Source organism: Catharus ustulatus, chromosome 28 (assembly GCF_009819885.2).
Source record: "Catharus ustulatus isolate bCatUst1 chromosome 28, bCatUst1.pri.v2, whole genome shotgun sequence".
In the NCBI taxonomy this organism is placed as follows: Eukaryota; Metazoa; Chordata; class Aves; order Passeriformes; family Turdidae; genus Catharus; species Catharus ustulatus.
Genome location: NC_046248.1, coordinates 1,644,252 through 1,661,481, shown reverse-complemented (window position 1 = coordinate 1,661,481; position 17,230 = coordinate 1,644,252). Strand labels below are relative to the sequence as shown.

General features: G+C 52.8%; 1 protein-coding gene across 2 annotated transcripts; it reads left to right on the top strand.

Moving 5' to 3' along the window:
- The first annotated feature begins 293 nt into the window (after positions 1 to 293).
- FEZ1 (fasciculation and elongation protein zeta 1) lies at positions 294 to 16,348 on the top strand. 2 transcript variants are annotated; one of them, XM_033081536.2, is made up of 10 exons: positions 294 to 396; positions 4,268 to 4,563; positions 7,617 to 7,713; positions 8,548 to 8,652; positions 9,787 to 10,003; positions 11,455 to 11,729; positions 12,787 to 12,867; positions 13,245 to 13,320; positions 13,782 to 13,847; positions 16,215 to 16,348. In XM_033081536.2, the coding sequence occupies exons 2-10, from the start codon at positions 4,289 to 4,291 to the stop codon at positions 16,229 to 16,231; spliced, it is 1,209 nt and encodes a 402-aa protein (XP_032937427.1). In that variant the 5' UTR covers positions 294 to 396; positions 4,268 to 4,288; the 3' UTR covers positions 16,232 to 16,348. The 2 variants fall into 2 exon arrangements, with proteins under 2 accessions (XP_032937427.1, XP_032937428.1); XM_033081537.2 differs by having other exon boundaries at positions 378 to 396; positions 4,172 to 4,563.
- The last annotated feature ends 882 nt before the right edge of the window (positions 16,349 to 17,230 follow it).

Here is a 17,230-nt window from a genome sequence, read left to right as displayed (position 1 = left end):
TAATTCCCTCCCTTTATTTTTATTTTATAATTTTTAGCCTCTATATTTTAGAGAAGAAAATATTTTTGGATATATGGCTTGACCTTTATGTAATCTTTTTTTTCATATTTCCTATCTATAAATTTCTCTTGTCATTTCCATGGTTTCCATTGTTTTTTTCCGCTCTCCCTCAATGTCACCGATACGTGCACAAACGAATGGCTGGACACGGCGGGGGTTCAAAGGGAATTTTGGGGATGGAAAAAAGGACGGAGCCCCCCCGGGGTGAGCGATGACGTCACGGCTCCCTTGACCACCACCCGCATCCCTTCCCGGTGACGTCACCGGTCCTGCCCCGCGCCTGCGCAGTGCGCGCGCAGCACCCCCCGGAGCGGCGCGGAGGATGCGGGGCTGCAGGTGGGTGCGGGGCTGGGGGGGCTGGGGGATGCAGGGGGGACTGGAGGGCTGGGGTAGGGCTGGGGGGATGTGATGGGTGCGGGGCTGGGGGATGCAGGTGGGGTTGGAGGGCTGGGGTAGGGCTGGGCGCCTGGGGGGCTGTAGGGGGGGATGTGATGGGTGCGGGGCTGGGGGGATGCAGGGGGGGCTGGGGGATGTAGTGGGGGCTGGGGTAGGGCTGGGAGGATGCGGGGGTGCTGGGGGATGCAGGTAGGGCTGGGGGCCTGGGGGGCTGCAGGTGGGTGCGGGGCTGGGGGGCTGCAGATGGGGATGTTATGGATGCGGGGCTGGGGGGATGCAGAGGGAGCTGGAGGGGGCTGGGGGGCTGCGGGTGGGGCCAGGAGGCTGCAGGTGGATGCGGGGCTGGCGGGCTGTGATGGGTGCAGGGCTGGGGGGCTGCTGGGGGGGCAGCGAAGTCTGCGGGGCTGAAGGTGGGTGCGGGGCTGGGGGGGCGATGGATGCGGGGTTTGGGGGGAGCGACGGGCGATGCTGTCGTTGCAGGCGGGGGCGGGGGTCGCACGGAGGTGCGGGTGTTGCGGGGGTGCCGGGTTTGGGGGCGCGGAGAGGGCTGGGGTGCGGCGGAGCGGGGGCCGTGCGGGGAGGGGAGGATGCGCTCGGCGCTGCGGGGGCTGTTTGGGGGGTCTCGGGGACGCGGGGTGTGCGGGGAGGGGCGGCGAGGGCGTGTCCGTGTGCGTGCGTTTGTGTGCGGGTGTGTGCAAGGGATGTGCGGGTGTGCAGATGTGAGTGTGTGCAGATGTGCGTGTGCGCAGATGTGCGTGTGCCTGTACTTGTCCGTGTGTGCCGATGTGAGTGTGCAGATGTGTGTGTGCAGATGTTTGTGTGTGCAGATGTGTGTGTGCAGATGTGCGTGTGTGCAGATGTGTGTGCAAGGGATGTGTGTGTGTGCAGATGTGAGTGTACAGATGTGTGTGCGTGTGTTTGTCTGTGTGTGCAAGGGATGTGCGTGTGCAGGTGTGCAGATGTGTGAGTGTGCAGATGTTTATGTGTGTCCAGATGTGTGTATGTGCAAGGGCTGTGTGTGTGTGTGTTGGCAGGGAGATGTGCGTGTGCAGATGTGTGCCTGTCCAGATGTGTGTGTGCAAGGGGATGTGTGTGCAGATGTGTGTGTGTTTATGTGCATGTGTGTGTGTGTGTGTGTGTGCATGTGTGTGCAAGGGATATCTGTGTGCAGATGTGTGTGTGTTTGTGTGTATGTGTGCCCGGGGATGTGTGTGTGTCCAGATGTGTGAGTGTGCCTGTCCACATGTGTGTGTGCATGTTTGTGTGTGTGTGTGTGTGTGTGTGTGTGCACCCAAGTGGATGTGTGTGTGTCCAGATGTGTGTGTGTGTGCAGGGCTGTGTCTGTGCAGATGTGAAGGTGTGTGTGCAGCTGCAGAGGCATACGTGCAGGTGTGTGTGTGTGTGTGTATGTGTAGGGATGTGTGCAGGGATGTGTGTATGTGCAGGGATGTTTACATGTGTGTGTATGTGCAGGGATGTGTGCAGGGATGTGTGTGTGTGTGCACACTGGTGGTGCTGGTGTTTATGGCCTGGAGCTGGGTGTTGTGGGCATGGTGGGGTCTGTGGTGCATGGCTGGGAATGCACAGCTGCACAGCGAGTGTGGGGGGATGCAGACATGCACAGGGGTGCACTCTGTGTGTGTGCATGGCATTGCATGTGGGGATGCATGAGTGCGTGTATGTGTACACAAACACTCTGTGGGGATGCATGAGTGCACAGCTGTGCATGCATGCAGGCTTGCATGGGACAGGGGCATCCACTAGGGCACGTGGGGGTGAAGGTGTGTGCAGTGTGTGCAATGTGCAGTACGCATGCATCTGTCTGCAGACACTCTGGGCACACATGCACTGCTCCATGTGTGAGCCTTGCATGTGTGTGTGTGTGTTCATGGGGAGCAGGGAGCACAGAGGGGGTGTGGGCATTGTCCTCTGTGTGTGTGTGTGTGTGTCTGTGTGTTTCTGTGTCTGTGTGTCTCTGTGTGTCTGTACCCACGTGTCCCACAGCCTCGTGCTGCAGGTGTGTTCAGGGATGCTGCACCTCACCCTGCACACGTGGAGGGTGCTGCAGATGTGTCAGGGCTCGGGGGCACACGTGCATGGGGCTGTGACTGTGCTGCACACGGGTTCAGGTGCTACTCACAGCCCTGTCAGGGCAGGTTTTCCCCCAGAGCTGTGATGTTTGTTCTTCCCCTCCCCAGGGAAGCATCACCGGGGCTGGGGAATGAGCTGGGGCACTCACACCTGCATTAGGCTGTTCCTGCCTTACTACAGAATTACCATTTGCTTCCTGTGAGGCTGCTGCTGGGATGCTGCTGGGATATTGGCAGTAATCTCCTGAGGGAGTAGTGAAATATCAAACCACAGCTGAGGTGCTCTCAGGATGCTATTGGGATGCTCCTGACATAGAATCAGCATATTCTTGCCTGTGCTGGTTCACCAGGACAATGCCGAGCTACTCAATGGCTGCTACTAGGATGCTCTCAGTGTAGCACTAAGGCACTATCAGGATGCTGCTAAGATGTTATTAGGATAACACCCTGGATACTCCAACATATCCCATTGCTAATGAGACACTACTAAGATACTACATGGTCATTACTAGGATACAACATGACTGCTACTGCTATGATAGTACCAGGATATTCCCACAAAACTACCAAGGTGCTGTCAGGACAGGAGCCAGTTTTCAGTAGGATGCTGTCAGGATAAAAGTGCAGTTATCTGTAGGATACTTCCAAGATACTACAAGGGCACTAGAAAAGAGTGTGGTAAGATACTTCTGGGATGCCATCAGGGCAACACTCACTTTTTTGGGATACTGTCAGCATATTCAGGCCACTTGCTTTGTAGTGATATAGTATAAGGGTACAACTAAGTTACTACCACTTCAGGGAAATAGATAGTGGTATGATATTTTTTACATACTATCAGGGTAGCACTAAGCTGTCACCATCAGCACTTTGTTGCAGCTAATAAATTGCTACCAGAATAGTGCCACAATATCAGACTATTTCTTCTGGAAGTAGCACATCCTGTTGGGATACTGCCAGGATACTACAGAGATACTCTTGGTTGTGTAACAGCCCTGGCAGTAGGGTTTCAGTGAGCACAGCAGCAGCGAAGGGAGCAGGGAGCTGGGTGTTGTAACCTGTTAGTAGCCTGGTGTCTGTCCTGGTTTAGGGCAAATTTGGGAGAAAACCTCTGAATGGGGTCCCTCTAGGAAACAGATCCAAGCAGTCCCTCCTCCAACTGGTTCAGGGAAATATTTCCTTGGAGAGAAGTGGAAAAAAAACTGTTTATTTAACAGGCAAAGCACTTCCCAGCACAAAAATGAACAATACTAAGCAACAAAACTGACAAATGACAAATTCAGAAGAGCCCCCTCTGTGGGTGTCAGCCTGGCTCACTCAGGCTGTTCTCAGTCCCTCCACTTGGGAAATGTCACAGCCCAGGCCAGGCTGGTGGGCCACAGGTGTGAGCTCCTGGTGCTCTTCTGGGTTTTCAGTCCAGAGCAGGTTTGAATAATACCAAGAAAAAGGAAAAAAAATACAGTCCAGGGAACTTCTCTGCCAGAAAAACTAACCAAGAGTAGAGGAGAGCTCTCTCCTGCACACAGGATGAAGGATGTGTGAAGGACGGCAGGGAGCAAGTGCAGTCTCTGATAACAAACCCTGCACCTCTTCTCTCCCCTCCACTCCTGGAACCCATCCTAAAGCTGCAGAACTCAACATCCACCACAACCAGAACAGCTTGGGGATACAAGCACCACAAAGTCACTAAAGCAGTGCCCACACGCGGCCTGTCCCCGCAGGTGAGGCAGCACGCTGTGAGCATGGAGGCGCCGCTGGTCAGTCTGGAGGAGGAGTTCGAGGAGGGCCCCGCGGACGATGGCGGGGCCCTGCCGCGCCCCACGGACCCGGCGCTGGCCGAGCTGGAGAGCTTCTCTGCGGAGATGATGAGCTTCAAGTCCATGGAGGACCTGGTGCAGGAGTTCGACGAGAAGCTCACCGTGTGCTTCCGCAACTACGACGCCGCCACCGAGGGCCTGGCGCCCGTGCGGGGCCGGCTGCAGGCGCAGGAGGAGGAGGAGCGCCTGCAGGATGAGGAGTGAGTAAAGTCCTCCTGCTCTGGGCCATGTGCCTCTTCACAGCCCTGAGTAAAGTCCTCCTGCTCTGGGCCATGTGCCTCTTCACAACCCTGAGTAAAGTCCTCCTGCTCTGGGCCATGTGTATCTTCACAACCCTGAGTAAGTGCCCCTGCTTTGGGGCCATGTGCCTCTTCAGAGCCCTGAGTAAGGGCCCCTACTCAGGATGTGCATCTTCACAGCCCTGAGTAAGGCTCCTCTGCTCTGATGTGCATCTTCACAGCCCTGAGTAAGTGCTCCTGCTCTGGGGCCAGGGCCATGTGTATCTTCACAGCCCCGAGTAAGCCACCCTGCTCTGATGTGCATCTTCACAGCCCTGAGTAAGCCACCCTGCTCTGATGTGCATCTTCACAGCCCTGAGTAAGGCCCCTCTGCTCAGCATGTGCATTTTCACAGCCCTGAACCCCCCCAGCAGTGCAGCACGGGCGTGCTCCGTGTCAGGAGTAGCGCTGTAGTATCCTGTGAGTAAGGGTCTGCATGGTGCAGCTCAGCCCTTTGCATCACAGCACAGTCATGCAGAATAGCTGTGTAGTATCTTTTGAGTAGCTGTGTAGCATCCTATAAGTAGGCCTGAATGCATCCCGTCATGGTTATGAAATCCTCCCTTTCCCAGGGTGTGCAGTCCAGCTCACATCCTTCAGAGTAGTGGTGGAGTATCTTATGAGTAACACCCCTCCAGGGCTTATTGCACCTCCTTGCACTCTCCTCTGAGCCCATCACATGCAAATCTGTACCTGGAGTGTGCTGTGTACCTTGGAGTAGCAGTGTAGGATCCTTGGAGTAGCTGTGTGAGGTCCCTGGAGTAGCAGTCTATGAGGAGGAAGAGCAATGTGTCCCATGGCACAGCTCTGTCTGTGCAAGGAAAGCCTCGAGGGTTGAGCATAAACCTTGAGTAAAGTGTGAGTAGAGTTCAGCCACGCCATCTGTACCGTGGCCAAATTCCCCCCTAGGCTCCCCCATTATTATTGTGCCTTTTGTGTTAAATTCTGCAGTTTCATTAAACACCTTGTTTTGTTACAAAATGCCATTTTTCCCTGCAGATCCTTGGCCTTTTCCCTCATGATGATTACACACCATCACATTCCTAGTGGAATTTCTGTCTATTTAATTCAGATTACTCCAAAATCACTAACCGTTCTTCTCACCAAGCAAAGCTTTCAACCCAAAAAACCCCAAATCTGTTGGTTTGTGTTTGGCTTTTTTTTCCCCCAAAGCCACTGAGGCTGAAGTGATTTTTGCAGTTGCTGGAATTGATGGTTTTTCAGAGCAAAACGCAGCTTGGCTGCGCGCCGGGGCTGCCGCGCTGTCGCCGCTTTGTGCCACTTATTGTGTCTTTTTTTGGGTCACTTTGGGCAAAACAGGGCTTTTTTTTTTTCAGTCTTCTTTGAATGAGCCCTGTGTGCAGCCTGGGGGAGGAGCCATGGCCTCACAGGCTCTGCATTTCCAGAGTTTTTAACCATTTCTTGCCATAATTAACTCAGAATTCCCTGCTGGTCTTGGTCTGCCTCTGTGGGGTGCTGGTCCTTTAAGAGAGAAAAAAAAGAAAAAGCCAATTTATGGGGGATAATTGCTAATTTACTGAGCTTTGTTAAAAAAATAAGTATTTAAGATTTGGCATCCATATTTTTGTGTGTTAATTTGGGAAATCTGTTATTCCAAGGGGAGTTCAGCCCTGGTGAGGAGGGAAATACAATAAATCCCAAAAATGAGCAGTTTTGCAGCTGGAAAGGGGGGAAAATGTTTGGGGGTGATTTTTAGGATTCAGATGGACTGGACCCACCATTTCTGGTGGGAAAATGGGAGGAGGATTGCCTGAGTTGGGGAAAAAAAAATTCTAATATCTTTCTGTTCTTTTTCTCCCATTTTTGGCCTTTTTCTCAATGTTGCCACTTTGCAGCTCTTTTTTCCCATTTTTTGTCTTTCTCCTCCATTTCTTCCCTCTTCTCCACTTTCCCTGCTCTTTTCTCCATTTTCCCCATCATTCTTCCTTTTTTCTTACATTGTCTCTTTTTCCCCATTTCCCTTTTCTCCTGATTTTTCCTTTTTCCCTCTTTTGGCCTTTTTCCCTCTTTTTCCTATTCCCTATTTTTTCTTTTTTCCCTTTCTTCCCCTTTTTTTTCCTCTTTCCCCATTTCCCACCATTTTCCTTCTTTTCTCCCTTTCTCATTTTTTCTTCCATTTCTCCCCTTTTACCCAGATTTTCCTTCCCCTACTTTTCCTTTACCCTTTTTTCCTCTTTTCTACTGTTTTCCCCCTTTCCTTTTTTTCCCCCTCTTTCCCCTCTTTTCCTTTTTCCTTCTCTATTTTCTCCTCTTTGGGTGGGACTTTCAGGAAAGCATTTTAGGGTATTTCTGGGTGTCAAAAAGTGACATTTTGGGATCTCTGGGGTATTTCAATGAGGGGTTTGGGTGGCTGGAACATGACAGGGTGACATTTATGGAGCTTTGGGAGCTTTAGGGGCATTTTGGGGTTTAGGGGAATATTTGGGGACAGTTTGGAGTGTTCCAGGGCAGCATTTTGAAGTGTTTGGGGGCCTTTCAGAGAGTCTTGGGGCTTTGGGACTGCTTTAAGATGTTTTGGGTCACTTCAGGGCATCGTGGTGATGATTTTGAGTGGCATTTGGGAACATCTAGAGACATTTTGGGATGTTGCTGTGGCCTTTTGGAGTGTTTTGACAGCAGCATTTCAAAATGGTATTTAGGGGGCATCTCAGGTCCTGGGGCAGCATTTTTGGGTACTTTGGGGTGCTCCAGGGCAGTATTTCATTATGCTGTTTTGAGAGACTTTAGGGTCTTCTAGGACAGCATTATTGGGCTTTTCTAGGATATCATTTGGGCCGTTTTGGGATGTTTCAGGCATCTCAGTGGTGGTGTGTGGGATTTGTGGAGGTCATTTCAGGATGTTTCTGGGCTGCAGTTCAGGATATTTTGCAGCATCTTGGCATGCCATTTTTGGGATGTCTCTCTGAGATGTGACAGTTTGGGGCCAGCACTCACATCCCCTCCCCTCCCTGCAGGGTCTGGGACGCTCTGACTGATGGCTTTGCCCCCCGGAGCTCCCCCCGGCCCTGGCAGCTCCCTGGCACTGAGGCCCTTGATGGCACCGACCCCCAGGTATGCCTGTGACACCCCTGTCCCCTCCTGGTCCCCTGACAGGGTTTGACAGCTGCTAGTCAGGGCTCAGTGACCATCATGGCACTGACTGACATGGCACAAACGACCCCAAAATGGTCATTTTAGAGCTGCTTTTTGCCAGTTTGCCCCCATGTCACAAGTGGAGTGGGTGTTTCTGGGGGTAGAAAATGTGTTTGCATGTGTGGTGAGTTTGTGCTGTCAACAGCTGCCTTTGGGGGTGTAAAACGTCCCCATATCCACGGAACTGAACCCATTTGGATGTAAGCCTGTTGCTAAAAGGGGATGGGAAGATAACTTCCTTGGGTCATTTTCTGCTAGAAAAGTGAAAACGATAGTGAAAGTGGGAAAAAAGACAACATCTCCATCCATCAATTCCCTGGTGGTGTCCCCTCTACAATGTCCCCATCTGGTGTCCCCACCCCTGTCTCCATCAGACCTCTCCCATCCAGCTCCACCAGCCCTCATCTCCTGTATCTCCACTGAGTGTGTCCAACACCTCCATCCAACACACCTGCACTTCTCCCTGTCTCCCTTCCTAGTCCATGGCTCCATTTTCCAACTCTCCATCCAGATCTCCTGTCCAACATCTCCATCCATCTGCTGGCAGCACCTCCCCCTCCAGTGCTCCCCTGTTCATTGTCCCAAAGCCCCATCCAGCATCTCCATGTCCCCATGCCAGCCCCCGTGTCCCCTGAGCCAGGGTTCCCTGGTGGCTGTCCCCGTGCCAGGGCAGGGCTGTGGCTGTGTCCATGCTGGGGTGTGCCCACACCACGCCCCTGGTGCCACTGCCCAGCCTGTGTCTGCCTCCTGCAGCTTGGTGGGAAGGAGGAGGAGGAGGAGGAAGAGGAGGAAGAGCTCACTGAGAGGAGTGAGCAGGACTCTGGGATCAACGAGGAGCCACTGCTGACAGCTGAGCAGGTACCCATGGGCACCTGGAGCACTGCATGGCCTCCAGAAGCCAAACTTGGGCACCCTGGCCTTGTGACCACAAGCTGAAAGCACAAAAAAGCCAAATCCCATCATCCTGGGATGTGGCATGCAGGACCTGCACTGTGGATGTAGACAGAGGTGTGGGCTGTGAGTGCTGATGTGGGATTTGGGTGCATGTGAGAGGGTGGGCTGCAGATGCTGCTGTACAAAGTGCATGGGGGGAAGGATCCAAGTGTGGGGGGCAGAGATGGAATGCAGCTGCAGGATGCAGATGTGGGGTTCAGGTGCCAGATGCAGGGTGCAGATAGAGGGTGCAGATGTGGGGAGGGAGATGTGGAGGCAGCTGCAGGGTATGGATGCAGGATAGAAAATGCAGGTACAAGTACAGGATCCAGGATGCAGGAGGAGGAGGCGGGTGCAGAGCAGGATGCAGATTTAGATGTGAATGCAGATCCTCAGTGTCCATGGAATGAGGGATTTGGATGTAGGTGGGAATGTGGGATGCAGATGCAAACAGAGAACCCAGGGTACAGATGGATGTAAATGCTGGATGAAAGGAGCAGAATGCAGATGCAGGATGAAGGGGAGGATGCAGGTGCAGGATGCAGAATGCTAGTAAGGATGGAGGGAGCATGCTGCAGATGGAGGATGGAGATAGAGGATGCAGGGAGCAGTTGCAGGTGTGGGTGCAGGGCAGGACTGCAGGGAGCAGGTGCAGGACAGTTGCAGGTGTGGGTGCAGGATTTTGGGGTGCAGGTAGGATGTGCAGATGCAGGTACAGGACAGTTGCAGGTGTGGCTGCAGGATTTTGGGGTGCAGGTGTGGTGCAGGATTTTGGGGTGCAGGTAGGATGTGCAGGTGCAGGAGAGTTGCAGGTGTGAGTGCACGATGTTTGGGGTGCAGGTAGGATGTGCAGATGCAGGTGCAGGATAGTTGCAGGTGTGGTGCAGGATTTTGGGGTGCAGGTGTGGTGCACGATTTTGGGGTGCAGGAGTGGTGCAGGATTTTGGGGTGCAGGTAAGATGTGCAGATGCAGGTGCAGGGCAGTTGCAGGAGTGGTGCAGGATTTTGGGGTGCAGGTAAGATGTGCAGGTGCACATGGAGGTCACTGATGCCCCACAGGTCATCGAGGAGCTGGAGGAGCTCATGCAGAGTTCACCTGACCCCGAGGCTGACCCCGAGGGGGAGGAGGAAGAGGAGGAGGAGGAGGATGAGGAGGAGGAGGAAGAAAGCAAGGCTGATGCTGAAGGCAAAGGTGGTGGTGGGGGCACAGAGCCCATCCTGCTGCGGGAGCTGCATGCTTTCTCCCCTGCCCTCAACAACAACTGCTCCCACGAAGGTATGGCCAGCAAAGCCCAGGCCAGTCACTTTTTGGGGACAATTCCAACCAAATTGGACAACTGAGTCTCTCCAGGCCTCAGTGCTGGCTTGCTCTGGGACTTGGCCAGAAGGGCTCTTGGCAAAAACTGTGAAGAGCACAGGGATGTGGCTTTTGGTGTGGAATTCAAGTGGGGTTCACCAGGAGCCTTTGTGTTCTGCATGGGGTGTTCCATGCACATGACATTTGTCACTGGTGCATGGGGCTGTGTCACCAGCAAGCCCAGGCACTTCACTGGTTGCCCTGCTCTTTATTACACTGTGCACTAATCACACCATGTCACTAATTGCACTGTGCATGTCACTAATTGCAACATGCATGTCAATGATCACTCCATACATGTCACTAATTGCACGATGCATGTCAATAATTGCACCATACATGTCACTGGTTGCACCATACATGTCACTAATCACAGCCTGCCTGTCACTAATTGCACTGTGAGTATCACTGAGTGCACCTTGCATGTCACTAATCGTGCCAGGAAGTTCCTTAATTGCTCTGGGCACGTCGTTGATGGCGCTGAGCAGATCAGTAATTGCACAGCGGGTTTGTCTCTTGGTGTCTCAGAAAATGCAGAGCACATCTCGCTCAGCACGAGATGCATTTTAATGTTGCAGTGTGCGTTTCTCTGACTGCACTGGGGGTGTCACTGATTGCACCAGGCATTCCCCTCGGTTCCCCATGCATGGCACTGGCTGCAACGAGTCCAGAGGAGGCCGTGGAGGGTCTCCAAAGGCCTGTGATGACACGCTGGGACAGCTGGGGATGCTCAGCTTGGGAAGAAGGGTCTGGGGAGAGCTCAGAGCTACTGGCAGGACCTAAAGGGGCTCCAAGGGAGCTGGAGAGGGACTGGGGATAAGGGATGGAGGGACAGGACACAGGGAATGGCTGGTCTGGATGGGATATTGGGAAGGAATTGCTCCCATGAGGATGGGGAGGCCATGGCACACACAGCGTGCCCAGAGCAGCTGGGGCTGGGGCAGTGGCCCAGAACAGGCTGGAGTCACCTGCGATGGTGGAAGGTGTCGCTGCCCAGGGCAGAGAGGTGCAGTGACGGGCTGTAACCCAGTCCCGTGTGGGGCTGTACCTCGGGCTGTAACCCAGACCCGTGTGGGGCTGTGCCTCGGGCTGTAACCCCGTTCCCTGTTGGGGCTGTAACCCAGCTCCCTGTTGGGGCTGTGCCTCGGACACGGCCCTGTTGTCGGACACGGCCCTGTGTTGTCGGGCACGGCCGTGTTGTCGGACATGGCCCCGTTGTCGGACACGGCCCCGTTGTCGGACACGGCCCCGTTGTCGGACACGGCCCCGTTGTCGGACACGGCCCCGTTGTCGCACACGGCCCTGCTGTCGGACACGGCCCCGTTGTCGAACACGGCCCCGTTGTCGGACACGGCCCCGTTGTCGGGCAGGGCTGGGCCGGCTGTCGGCGCGGGAGCTGCTGGCGGCCGCGGGCCGGGCGGAGGCGGCGAGCCGGGCGCTGTCGGCAGAGCTGGTGGCGCAGCTGGCGCGGAGGGACGAGCTGGCCTTCGAGAAGGAGGTGAAGACAGCGTTCATCGGGGCCCTGCTGGCCGTGCAGGGCGAGCAGAGAGAGCAGAGAGAGGCCGCCCGCCGCCGCCGCAGGGACAAGGGGCTGAGCCTGCAAGGGAGCAAGGGCTCCGAGCGCGGCAGCAGCATGCCCCGCAAGGTGCGGGGGACTCGGGGAGACACGGATGTGGGGACAGCATGGGGCAAAGGGGTCAGGGATGGGAGGGGAATAGTGACAGGGTGGGACAGGGGAGATGGATGGGATGGGATGGGATGGGATGGGATGGGATGGGATGGGATGGGATGGGATGGGATGGGATGGGATGGGATGGGATGATATGAACAGAATAGAATAGAATAGAATAGAATAGAATAGAATAGAATAGAATAGAATAGAATAGAATAGAATAGAATAGAATAGAATAGAATAGAATAGAATAGAATAGAATAGAATAGAATAGAATAGAATCATCAAGATGGATGGGATGGGATGATGGAATGGAATAGAATAGAAATAGAATAGAAATAGAATAGAAATGAATAGAATAAGAAATGAATAGAATAGAAATAGGATAGAATAGAATAGAATAGAATAGAATAGAATAGAATAGAATAGAATAGAATAGAATAGAATAGAATAGAATAGAATAGAATCATCAAGGTGGATGGGATGGGATGGGATGGGATGGGATGGGATGGGATGGGATGGGATGGGATGGGAGAATAGAATAGACTAGACTAGACTAGACTAGAATAGAATAGAATCATCAAGATGGATGGGATGGAATGGGATGGGAATAGAAATGAAATGAAATGAAATGAAATGAAATGAAATGAAATGGAATAGAATAGAATAGAATAGAATAGAATAGAATAGAATAGAATAGAATAGAATAGAATAGAATAGAATAGAATAGAATAGAATAGAATAGAATAGAATAGAATCATCAAGATGGATGGGATGGCAAGGGAATAGTGACAGGATGGGGCAGAGGGACATGGGACAGGACATGGGAAGGGCACAGGACAGGGGGTGACGGAGCAGGGACAGGGGAAATGTGGACAGAGGGACAAAGAGATTTGGGATGGGGATATGGTGCTGGGATCTGGGCAGGGTGTGGATGTGGGAGTCAGGGAGTTGTGGGGGGTGCTGGTGCCAGAGCAGGTGTGATGTGGCTGTTCCTGGGAGGTGACAGGGTGACACACTGTCCCCCCAGCGCTTCAGCATGGAGGGCATCTCCAGCATCCTGCACTCCGGCCTGCGCCAGACTTTTGGTCCTACCACCAACGAGAAGCAGGTGCCCTTTCCTCCCCCAAAAATTGCCCAAATCTGTTTGTTTTCATTCCTCCTCCCTGCACTCCCCATTCCCCTGCATCCCCCCACCCCCTTTAAAAATGTTTTTTAGTTTTACAACACTGCTCTATCTCCTACACCCTGCTAATCCCTCTTGGGAAAATTTCCTGTTTTCACTCCAAAAACTTCTCCCTGAGGAGGGATAGATTTGGGTGGAGTTTACATCAGCACTCCCCAAAATACCTGCAAATTAAACTGCAGGAATTTTGCAGAAATACTCTATTTTTGCACAAATTTGGGGTGATTTTCTCAAGGCAGTGCAAAAACCAGGTGGTTTTGTGCCATCTGGGTGGTTTTTTGGGGTGGCTTTTCTTTTTGCAGTACCTGAACACGGTGATTCCTTATGAGAAGAAGGGCTCACCCCCCTCTGTTGAGGATCTGCAGATGCTCACCAACAGTGAGTATTCATTCAAGCTGCTGTTTAGGGTCAGCATCATGTTTTGGGGACACAAAAACACATTTTTCTTTGCTTCAGTGGCTGCAGTTTGGGGTATCATTGCAGCACAGCTGGTTTGGGGGATTTCTTCCTTCATTGCAGCATGGGCAATTTGAGGTGTTCCCACCCATGTTGCATCATCATTGCAACAAACCCATTTGGTGGGGAAAATCCCTGGTTTGTATCACTGCAACCAACACCTCCCCCCAGTTTGTGGTCCTTTTAATGGGCTGGTTTGGGGGTAAATCACCCATTCTGCATTGCCTCAGGTTGGCTAATTGGGGATGAAAGTTCTTTTTATGTTCCCAGGCCTCTGCATAAATTGTATGGGGAAAGTGTACAGAACTGTGGAGCTGGTTTGGGGGGAAAAGGACATTTGGGGGGCAGCAGGGCCAAGCTCACAGCTTTGTTCTCACTCACAGTCCTGTTTGCCATGAAGGAGGGGAATGAGAAGGTGCCCACTCTGCTCACGGATTACATCCTCAAAGGTACCTGCTCCCCTCCTGCCTGCCTGGGCACCCCCTGTGCATCCTTCACCCTGCAGCTGTACCTCCAGCACAGATCCCTTCTGCATCCTCCTGCCTCTCCAGTGCATCCCTTGCCCATCCCTCCTTCAGCCTGATTTGTCCCTTCTGCATCTCCTGTGCATTCTCAGAGAATCCCAGACACATCCTGTGTCATTCCTCCTGCTTCCCTCCTGCACCCTCCACACATCCTTCAGGAATCCCAGGTGCATCTCCTGCACATCCCTCAGGCATTCTTTGTGCAGCTCTCCTGTTCTGCCACACCTCTGGAGATCCCTGTGCAGCTTCCTGCCCCATCCTGGGGTCCATCCACACAGCCTCATCACCCTCTGTGTGCCCTCTCTCACACCCCATGCCCTACCAGGCACCCTCCTCTGCCTCCCTTGGGCATCCCCATCCATCTTCCTTGCATTTCCTGGGCATCCTTGTGCATCCCTGTGCATGTCCCACCCTCCTTGTCCATCTCTTGTGCATCCTCCTGAGCCCTTGTGTGTCCTTTGTGCTCTTTGTGTGCACTGCTGTGTGTGTGCATTCCTTGTGCACCCCTCTCATGTTCCTCCTGCATCCTGTGTGCAGCCTTGTGCAGCATTTGTGCCTCCTCGTGTGCCTAGGTGCCTCCTTCACACTTGTGCAGCCTCTCTGCTCCTGAACCCTTGTGCGCATGGAGCACACTCCTGCATGCCTGGCTGTCCCTGTGCCCATCTGTTCTTGTGTGACCCCCCTGGGCACCACTGTCCATCCTCATGCAGCCCAGTGCAGGCCTGTGTGTCACTGTGCACCCTCGTGCAGCACTGCATTGTGCATTCCAGTGCACACTTGTGCATCCTCCTGCATCCTTGTGCATCCCTGTGCATCCTCAAGGATCACAGTGCATCCTCCTGCATCCTTGTGCCTCCTCCTGCATTCCAGTGCATCCTCAAGCATTCCAGTGCTTTCTCATGCATCCTTGTGCATCCCTGTGCTTGCTCGTGGATCAAAGTGCCTTCTCATACATCCCTGTGCATCCTCCTGCATCTTTGTGCATCCTCCTGCATTTCAATGCACCCTCCCGCATCTTTGTGCATCCTTGTGCATCCTCCTGCATCCCAGTGCATCCTCATGCATTTCAGTGCACCCTCCTGCATCCCTATGCTTGCCCATGAATCATGGTGCTTTCTCATGCATTCCTGTTCATCCTCATGGATCCTCGTGCATTCCTATGCATCCTCCTGCATCTCTGTGCACCCTCCTGCATCTTTGTGCATCCTCCTGCATCCCAGTGGATCCTCCTGCTTCCCTGTCCTTGCTTATGGATCATGGTGCCTTCTCATGCATCCCTGTTCATCCTCCTGCACCCTCCTGCATCTTTGTGCATCCTCCTGCATCTTTGTGCATCCTCCTGCATTCCAACGCACCCTCCTGCATCTCTGTGCATTCTCCTGCATCGCAATGCACCCTCCTGCATCTTTGTGCATCCTCCTGCATCTCAGTGCACCCTCCTGCATCCCTGTGCTTGCTCATGGATCATGGTGCCTTCTCATGCATCCTCATGCATTTCAGTGCATCCCCATGCACACTTGTGCATCCTCCTGCACCCTCCTGCATCCCAGTGCATCCTCCTGCATCTTTGTGCATCCTCCTGCATTTAAGTGCACCCTCCTGCTTCCTTGTGCTTGCCCATGGATCATGGCGCCTTCTCATGCATCCCTGTGCATCCTCCTGTGTTTTTGTGCATACTCCTGCATATCTGTGCATCTTCCTGCATCCTAATGCACCTTCCTGCATATTTGTGCATCCTCATGCATTTAAGTGCATCCTCCTGCATCCCTGTGCTTGCTCATGGATCATGATGCCTTCTCATGCATCCCTGTTCATCCTCATGCATTCTTCTGCATCTTTGTGCATCCTCCTGCATTCCAGTGCATCCTCCTGCATCTTTGTGCATTCTCATGCATTTCAGTGCACCCTCCTGCATCTTTATGCATCCTCCTGCATCCCAGTGCATCCTCCTGCATCCCAATGCATCCTCCTGCATTTCAGTGCACCCTCCTGCATTTCAGTGCACCCTCCTGCTTCCCTGTGCTTGCTCATGGATCATGGTGCCTTCTCATGCATCCCTGTTCATCCTCCTGCATCCCTATGCATCCTCCTGCATCCCTGTGTACCCTCATGCATCCTCCTGCATTCCTGTGCATCCTCCTGCATCCCTGTGCATCCTCATGCATTTCAGTGCATCCTCCTGCTTCCCCACACCCACCTGTGCATCCCTGTGCATGCTCCTGTCTCACTGCACCTCTGTGCCCCCATACCATGCCCCACACCCTCTCTCTCTCTCTCTCTCTCTCTCTGCAGTGCTCTGCCCGACCTGACGCGGTGCTGACCCACACTCCAAAACGGGGCCAGACCCGAGGAACAAGGGTCACCCACCTGCCCCACCCTGCACTTCCCCCTTTGCACAGCTGGGAATAAACAATTCCTGACGTTAATTAGGCAACTGGTGTCCAGTGTCTGTGTCCCCCCCCTTGCTCCTGGTGGTGCTTTGCAACTTTTTTGGTAGGAAAATGATGGTTTTGAGCAAAAAAAAATCCCAACACAGACTTAGCTGCAGTGCTCACAAATATTCTGGGATGTATGAAAACACAAATTTCTGGTGAATGAGCTGCAGCTGCCATCATCAGAGGGGCAAAATTCAGATTAAATTCCATTCTCGGGGATTTTTCCCATTTTTGCACAATTTTCTGCTAAAAATTGTACAAACATCACCCAGAAAATCAACTCATTATTAAGGAATGGCTCATTAAGGGACAGGGGGGCTTCTATTGCTTCTGTTTGGGGGAGAATTGCTCTCTTTTGGGGTTTGTCACTCATTTTGGGGAAGAGTGCCTAATCTGGGGGTCGTTTTTGGAGAGTGTTGTCCATTTTGGAGCAAATTCAATCATTTTGAGGGAGATCACTTATTTTGAGGAGAGTAACTCATTTCCAGAAGGACCAGTTTGGGACAGCATCCTTTGGGGGTGTGTCACTCATTCTAGGGGAGACTTTTTGGAGAATCCAACTCTTTTTGGGGTGAGCACCCATTTTGGGAGAGATCAGCCCCTTTTGGGTATCATTTGGTTCTGAGGAGCATCCCTCCTTTTTTGGGGTGAGCATCACCCATTTTGGGGTTGTCTGGAACACTTCTGGGGGGAGAATCACTCATTTTTGGAGAACACAGCTCATTTTGGGGTGTGCATCACTGATTTGGGGCCTGTATCATTCATTAGAGAGCAAATCCCATTGCAGCTTTTTTGAGGGGGAAAAATTTCATTTTTGGTGGACCATCAGCTTTGGAAACATAAATCTAATTTTCTCCACATCACTCAATTACC

Bases quoted from the DNA above. Each gene is read 5' to 3' on its own strand.
- FEZ1 (XM_033081536.2), top strand. From the start codon at position 4,289: ATGGAGGCGCCGCTGGTCAGTCTGGAGGAGGAGTTCGAGGAGGGCCCC. The intron at 4,564-7,616 runs GTGAGTAAAGTC...CCCTCCCTGCAG, and splicing joins GAGCGCCTGCAGGATGAGGA to GGTCTGGGACGCTCTGACTG. The intron at 12,868-13,244 runs GTGCCCTTTCCT...TTCTTTTTGCAG, and splicing joins CTACCACCAACGAGAAGCAG to TACCTGAACACGGTGATTCC.